The sequence below is a fragment of the Ammospiza caudacuta genome, chromosome 29 (assembly GCF_027887145.1).
Source record: "Ammospiza caudacuta isolate bAmmCau1 chromosome 29, bAmmCau1.pri, whole genome shotgun sequence".
NCBI classification, from domain to species: Eukaryota; Metazoa; Chordata; class Aves; order Passeriformes; family Passerellidae; genus Ammospiza; species Ammospiza caudacuta.
In genome coordinates, this window is record NC_080621.1 from 1,536,798 (window position 1) to 1,545,318 (window position 8,521).

The 8,521-nt window shown below is 55.3% G+C and overlaps 1 protein-coding gene across 1 annotated transcript in view; it reads right to left on the minus strand.

Moving 5' to 3' along the window:
* VAV1 (vav guanine nucleotide exchange factor 1) overlaps nucleotides 1-8,521 on the minus strand; it is an 80,927-nt gene that overhangs the window by 41,443 nt on the left and 30,963 nt on the right. The window contains exons 13-16 of the mRNA XM_058821415.1: nucleotides 2,970-3,055; nucleotides 1,566-1,698; nucleotides 360-469; nucleotides 151-252 (exon numbers count right to left, since the gene is read on the minus strand). Coding sequence (XP_058677398.1) covers nucleotides 151-252; nucleotides 360-469; nucleotides 1,566-1,698; nucleotides 2,970-3,055 — 431 coding nt within the window. The remainder of the gene's footprint in view (nucleotides 1-150; nucleotides 253-359; nucleotides 470-1,565; nucleotides 1,699-2,969; nucleotides 3,056-8,521) is intronic.

An 8,521-nucleotide genomic window follows, 5' to 3' on the forward strand; every position in this document is an offset into this window, starting at 1 on the left:
TGCCACCAGCCCCTCCATCACCAACTTCCACCTTGACCTCACCACCCCAAGGACGTGTCCCACCCACCTCCACCCTCCTGGGGGTTTCCTCCTCTCCCAACCCCTCCATGGCCTCTCCAGGACCACGTGGACAAAATTTTGGGTTCCTACCTCAGCAACATCTGGCAGGCCCTGCAGGATGTGGTGTCCTCGAAGGAGAACATCTGGAAGTCGTGTCCATCAGCCAGGGCGTTCTCAGGGAAGATGTTGGACCTGCCGGACACGGGGAGGGACCTGGGTCTGGTGGGGACAGCCCGGGCGTCCCCAGGAGCACGCGGTGGGGCAGGTGGCACCTCCTGGGTGGGGACAGGGCCACCTACAGGGCCATCTCGAACTGCTCCAGCCACTTCTTCTTCAGCTCGCGCGTCTTGAAGAAGAGCTCGTAGTCCGGCAGCCCGGCCATGTCCAGCAGCATGAAGGTGTGGGACCACTGTGGGGTGGGGTGGGGTGGGGTCAGCCATGCCCCCCCAAATGGGGCCGGGTCACGTGGGGACATTGGGGTCACCACCCTCCACCTCTGGCGTCATCGGGTGGTGGGGTGGCCACTGAGGAGGTGGACATGAGGGTGAGCCAGGGACGAGATTTTGGAGATCCACCAGGGAATGGGGTTTTGGGGTCCACCAAGGAAAAGGATCCTGGGATCCATCAGGGAACACAGTTTTGGGGTCCACCAAATCTGGACATTTGGGACCACCAGGGACCTTGGTGTTGGGGTCCATCAGGGAACAGGATTTGGGGGTCCATCAGGGAATGGGATTTTGAGGTTCACCAGGGAATGGGGTTTTGGGGTTCACCAGATCTGGACATTTGTGACCACCAGGGACCTGGATGTTGGCACCACGAGGAACCAAAATCCTGGGATCCACCACACCTGGACCTCTGAGGTCATGGGGAAGAGGATCTGAGGACCACCAGGGAATGGGGTTTTGGAGTTCACCAGATCTAGACATTTGGGACCACCAGGGACCAGCATCTTGGGATCCACCAGGGAATGAGGTTTTGGGGTTCACCAGGGACCAGATTATGGGGATCCACCAGGGAATGGGGTTTTGGGGTCCACCAGGGACCAGATTATGGAGATCCACCAGGGACAAGGATGCTGGGGTCCACCAGGAACCAAAATCCTGGGATCCACCAGACCTGGACCTCTGAGGTCATGGGGAAGAGGACCTGGGGACCACCAGGGAATGGGAGTGTGGGGTCACCAGGGACCAGATTTTGGGGATCCACCAGGGAATGGGGTTTTGGGGTCACCAGGGACCAGGATGTTGGAACCCACCAGGAACCAAAATCCTGGGATCCACCACACCTGGACCTCTGAGGTCATCGGGAAGAGGACCTGGGGTCCACCAGGACCTGGACACTTGGGACCACTTGGAACTGGACACCAGTATCCACCAGTGACCAGGTTCCTGAGATCCACAAGACTGGACACCTGTGTCCACCTGGTTCCTTTGGGACTGGAGGAACCTGGACACTGATGTCCCCCTGATGTCCCCCTGATGTCCCCACGGTGTCCCCGGTACCTTCTTGCCATCGCGAGGCTCGAGGTCACCGTCGTGGAGCTGGTGGCTCTGGAGGTCCACCACGTCCTTGGTCTCGTAGGAGTCCCCGCGGCGCTTGCAGATGATCAGGGCCTTGTCCAGCAGGAAGCCGTACCTGGAGATGGTGACAAAGGTGGCACCGTGTCCCTGAGGCCACCGCCGCTCCACCGCCGGTCCCCATGGCCGCCCTGGACCACCAGGAACCACCACACACCTCCAAGTGTCCCTGCGGTGTCCCTGTGGTGTCCCCAAGGGTGTCCCCATGGGGAGGTCTCGCTTTTCTCATGTCCCCATGGTGTTCCTGAGGTGTCCCCATGGATGTCCCCATGGCCCCGTGGTGTCCCCATGTCCCTGAGGTGTCCCTGAGATGTCCCCATGGATGTTCTCATGTCCCCATGCTTGTCCCCATGGTGTGCCCATGTCCCTGAGGTGTTCCTGAGATGTCCCTGAGGTGTCCCCAAGGTGTTCCTGAGGTGTCCCCATGGATGTCCCCATGTCTCTGAGGTGTCCCCATGTTCCTGAGGTGTCTCCATGTCCCTGAGGTGTTCCTGAGATGTTCCTGAGGTGTCCCTGAGGTGTCTCCATAGATGTTCCCATGTTCTTGAGATGTTCCTGAGGTGTCTCCATGGATGTTCTCATGCCTCCATGGTGTCCTCATGATGTCCCCATGTCCCTGAGGTGTCCCCAGGTGTCTCCATGGATGTTCTCATGTCCCCATGGTGTCCCTGCAGTGTCTCCATGGTGTCCCCATGTCCCTGAGGTGCCCCTGAGGTGTCTCCATGGATGTTCTCATGTCTCTATGGTGTCCCCATGTCCCTGAGGTGCCCCTGAGGTGTTCCTGAGGTGTCTTCATGGATGTGCCCATGTCCCTGAGGTGTCCCCAAGGTGTCCCCAAGGCATTCCTGAGATGTCTCCATGGATGTCCCCATGTTCTTGAGGTGTTCCTGAGGTGTCTCCATGGATGTCCCCATGTCCCTGAGATGTCTCCAAGGTGTCTCCATGGATGTCCCCATGTTCCTGAGGTGTTCCTGAGATGTTCCTGAGGTGTCTCCATGTTCCTGAGATGTCCCCATGTCCCTGAAGTGTCCCCAAGGTGTCCCTGAGGTGTCTTCATGGATGTCCCCATGTCCCTGAGGTGATCCTGAGGTGTCCCTGCAGTGTCTCCATGGACGTTCTCATGTCCCCATGGTGTCCCCATGTCCCCGAGGTGTTCCTGAGGTGTCTTCATGGATTTCTCCGCGTTCTTGAGGTGTTCCTGAGATGTTCCTGAGGTGTTTGTGAGATGTCCCTATGTCTCTGTGGTGTCCCCATATTCCTGTGGTGTCCCTGTGGTGTCCCCAGGTGGCCCCAGGTGTTCCCAGGTGTCCCCAGGTGTCCCCAGCCCACCTGTCCACCTTGGAGCGTCTCTCGGCGCTGGAGACCTTCAGCTCCCCGTCGATCTTGGGGCGCCCGAACTGCGCCAGGGACTGCGGCTGGCACGGGGTGGACATCGGGAGTGAGGTGGACATCGGGTACGGGATGGACATCAAGAACGGGGTGGACATCGGGAATGGGGTGGACATTGGGACAACGGGAATGGGATGGACATCAGGAACAGGACATCGGGAATGGGGTGGACATTGGGAACAGAAATGGGATGGACATCAGGAATGGGGTGGACATTGGGAATGGGGTGGACATCAGGAATGGGGTGGACATTGGGAATGGCGTGGACATCAGGAATGGGGTGGACATTGGGAACAGAAACGGGATGGACATCAGGAATGAGGTGGACATTGGGAATGGGGTGGACATTGGGACATCAGGAATGGGGTGGACATCGGGAATGGGGTGGACATCGGGAATGGGGTGGACATCAGGAATGGGGTGGACATTGGGAATGGGGTGGACATCAGGAATGGGGTGGACATTGGGAACAGAAACGGGATGGACATCAGGAATGAGGTGGATATTGGGAATGGGGTGGACATTGGGAATGGGGTGGACATTGGGACATCAGGAATGGGGTGGACATCGGGAATGGGGTGGACATTGGGAACAGAAACGGGATGGACATCAGGAATGAGGTGGATATTGGGAATGGGGTGGACATTGGGACATCAGGAATGGGGTGGACATCGGGAATGGGGTGGACATTGGGAATGGGGTGGACATTGGGACATCAGGAGCGAGATGGACATCGGGAATGAGGTGGACATCGGGAATGGGGTGGACATCAGGAGTGGGATGGACATCGGGACATCGGGAATGGGACATCAGGAACGGGGTGGACATGAGGAATGGAGTGGACATCAGGACATCAGGAATGGGGTGGACATTGGGAATGGGGTGGACATCAGGAATGGGGTGGACATTGGGACACCAGGAATGGGATGGACATTGGGACATCAGGAATGGGGTGGACATCAGGAATGGAGTGGACATCAGGAATGGAGTGGACATCAGGAACGGGATGGACATTGGGACATCAGGAACGGGGTGAACATTGGGGACATCAGGAATGGGGTGGACATCAGGAACGAGGTGGACATCGGGAATAGGATGGACATCAGGAACGGGGTGGACATCAGGAATGGGGTGGACATCAGGAACAGGATGGACATTGGGACATCAGGAACGGGGTGAACATTGGGACATCAGGAATGGGGTGGACATCAGGAATAGGGTGGACTTTGAGAATAGGATGGACATTGGGAATGGGATGGACATTGGGAACAGGGTGGACATGAGGATATCAGGAATGGGATGGACATCGGGAATGGGGTGGACATCAGGAACAGGACATCAGGACATTGGGAATGGGACACAGGAACATGGTGGACATCAGGAATGGGATGGACATTGGGACATCAGGAATGGAGTGGATATCGGGAATGGGGTGGACATCAGGAACAGAATGGACATCAGGAATGGGATGGACATTGGGAATGTGGTGGACATTGGGACATCAGGAATGAGGTGGACATCAGGAATGGGATGGACATTGGGAACTAGATGGACATGGGGAATGGGACGGACATCAGGAACAGGATGGACATTGGGACAATGGGAATGGGATGGACATCAGGAGCAGGATGGACATCAGGAACGGGACATTGGGAATGGGGTGGACATCAGGGAGACATCATCAGGAACGGGACATTGGGAACAGGACACAGGAATGGGGTGGACATCAGGAACGGGGTGGACATCAGGAATGGGACATGGGAACGGGGTGGACATCCATCAGGGATGGGGTGGACATTGGGAACGGGATGGACATCAGGAATGGGGTGGACATCAGGAATGGGATGGACATTGGGACATGGGGAATGGCGTGGACATCAGGAAGGGGGTGGACATCGGGAATGGGGTGGACATCAGGAATGGAATGGACATCGGGAATGAGACATTGGAAAGGGGGTGGACATCCATCAGGGATGGGGTGGACATTGGGAATGGGGTGGGCATCAGGAATGGGATGGACATCAGGAGCGGGATGGACATCAGGAATGGGGTGGACATCAGGAATAGGTTGGACATTGGGACATGGGGAATGGCGTGGACATCAGGAAGGGGGTGGACATCGGGAACGGGGTGGACATCCATCAGAGATGGGGTGGACATTGGGAACGGGATGGACATCAGGAATGGGGTGGACATTGGGACATCAGGAACGGGGTGGACATTGGGACATCAGGAACGAGGTGGACATCAGGAATGGGGTGGACATCAGGAACGAGGTGGACATCAGGAATGGGGTGGACATCAGGAACGGGATGGACATCAGGAATAGGGTGGACATCAGGAGCGAGATGGACATCAGGAATGGGGTGGACATCAGGAATGGGGTGGACATTGGGACATGAGGAACGAGGTGGACATTGGGACATCAGGAACGAGGTGGACATCAGGAACGAGGTGGACATCAGGAATGGGGTGGACATCAGGAACGAGGTGGACATCAGGAATGGGGTGGACATCAGGAACGGGATGGACATCAGGAATAGGGTGGACATCAGGAGCGAGATGGACATCAGGAATGGGGTGGACATCAGGAAAGGGGTGGACATTGGGACATCAGGAACGGGGTGGACATTGGGACATCAGGAACGAGGTGGACATCAGGAATGAGGTGGACATCAGGAACGGGATGGACATCAGGAATAGGGTGGACATCAGGAGCGAGATGGACATCAGGAATGGGGTGGACATCAGGAATAGGTTGGACATTGGGACATGGGGAATGGCGTGGACATCACGAAGGGCGTGGACATTGGAAACGGGGTGGAAATCCATCAGAGATGGGGTGGACATTGGGAACGGGATGGACATCAGGAATGGGGTGGACATTGGGACATCAGGAACGGGGTGGACATTGGGACATCAGGAACGAGGTGGACATCAGGAATGGGGTGGACATCAGGAACGAGGTGGACATCAGGAATGGGGTGGACATCAGGAACGGGATGGACATCAGGAATAGGGTGGACATCAGGAGCGGGATGGACATCAGGAATGGGGTGGACATCAGGAATAGGTTGGACATTGGGGACATGGGGAATGGCGTGGACATCAGGAAGGGGGTGGACATCGGGAACGGGGTGGACATCCATCAGAGATGGGGTGGACATTGGGAACGGGATGGACATCAGGAATGGGGTGGACATTGGGACATCAGGAACGGGGTGGACATTGGGACATCAGGAACGAGGTGGACATCAGGAATGGGGTGGACATCAGGAACGAGGTGGACATCAGGAATGGGGTGGACATCAGGAACGGGATGGACATCAGGAATAGGGTGGACATCAGGAGCGAGATGGACATCAGGAATGGGGTGGACATCAGGAATGGGGTGGGACATTGGGACATGAGGAACGAGGTGGACATTGGGACATCAGGAACGAGGTGGACATCAGGAACGAGGTGGACATCAGGAATGGGGTGGACATCAGGAACGGGATGGACATCAGGAATAGGGTGGACATCAGGAGCGAGATGGACATCAGGAATGGGGTGGACATCAGGAAAGGGGTGGACATTGGGACATCAGGAACGGGGTGGACATTGGGACATCAGGAACGAGGTGGACATCAGGAATGGGGTGGACATCAGGAACGAGGTGGACATCAGGAATGGGGTGGACATCAGGAGCGAGATGGGACATCAGGGATGGGGTGGACATCAGGAATAGGTTGGACATTGGGACATGGGGAATGGCGTGGACATCGGGAATGGGGTGGACATCGGGACATGAGGAACGGATCCTGGGGGATTTTGGGGGTCCCGGGGGAGATTTTGGGGTCCCCCACCACGTTGTGCGGGCAGAGCTGGACACACACTGGGGGGATTTGGGATCATCTGGGATCATTTGGGGGTCCCCGGGGTTTGTTTTTGGGGGGTTTTTTGGGGGGTTCTTTGGGGGGGGGATTGGAGAATTTGGGGGTTTTTGGGGGGGATTGGGGATTTTGGGGTTTTTTGGGGGGGGGATTTTTGGGGTTATTTTTGGGGTTTTTTTTGGGGGGGTTCTTTGGGGGGGATTGGAGAATTTTGGGTTTTTTTGGGGGGAATTGGGGATTTTGGGTTTTTTTTGGGGGGGGATTTTTGGGTTATTTTTGGGGTTTTTTTGGGGGGTTCTTTGGGGGGGTATTGGAGAATTTGGGTTTTTTTTGGGGGGGATTGGGGGATTTTGGTTTTTTTGGGGGGGGATTTTTGGGGTGTTTTGGGGGGTTTTTTGGGGGGTTCTTTGGGGGGGGTTGGAGAATTTTGGGTTTTTTGGGGGGAATTGGGGATTTTGGGTTTTTTTTGGGGGGGGATTTTTGGGGTTATTTTTTGGGGTTTTTTTGGGGGGTTCTTTGGGGGGGTATTGGAGAATTTGGGTTTTTTTTGGGGGGGGATTTTGGGGTTTTTTTTGGGGGGGGGATTTTTTGGGGTTATTTTTGGGGTTCTTTTGGGGGGGTTCTTTGGGGGGGTATTGGAGAATTTGGGGTTTTTTGGGGGGGATTGGGGATTTGGGGGTTTTTTGGGGGGGGATTTTTGGGGTTATTTTTGGGGTTTTTTTGGGGGGGTTCTTTGGGGGGGATTGGAGAATTTTGGGTTTTTTGGGGGGAATTGGGGATTTTGGGTTTTTTGGGGGGGGGGATTTTTTGGGGTTATTTTTGGGGGTTTTTTTGGGGGGTTCTTTGGGGGGGGGTTGGAGAATTTGGGGGTTTTTTGGGGGGGATTGGGGATTTTGGGGTTTTTTTGGGGGGGGATTTTTGGGGTTATTTTTGGGGTTTTTTTGGGGGGTTCTTTGGGGGGGGTATTGGAGAATTTGGGTTTTTTTTTGGGGGGGGATTTTGGGGTTTTTTTTGGGGGGGGGGATTTTTGGGGTTATTTTTGGGGTTCTTTTGGGGGGGTTCTTTGGGGGGGTATTGGAGAATTTGGGGTTTTTTGGGGGGGATTGGGGATTTGGGGGTTTTTTTGGGGGGGGGATTTTTGGGGTTATTTTTGGGGTTTTTTTTGGGGGGGTTCTTTGGGGGGGATTGGAGAATTTTGGGTTTTTTGGGGGGAATTGGGGATTTTGGGTTTTTTGGGGGGGGGGATTTTTGGGGTTATTTTTGGGGTTTTTTTGGGGGGTTCTTTGGGGGGGGGTTGGAGAATTTGGGGGTTTTTTGGGGGGGATTGGGGATTTTGGGGTTTTTTGGGGGGGGATTTTTGGGGTTATTTTTGGGGGTTTTTTTTTGGGGGGGTTCTTTGGGGGGGGTATTGGAGAATTTGGGTTTTTTGGGGGGGGGATTTTGGGGTTTTTTTTGGGGGGGGGATTTTTGGGGGTTATTTTTGGGGGTTTTTTTGGGGGGGTTCTTTGGGGGGGTATTGGAGAATTTTGGGTTTTTTGGGGGGAATTGGGGATTTTGGGTTTTTTTGGGGGGGATTTTTGGGGTTATTTTTGGGGTTTTTTTGGGGGGTTCTTTGGG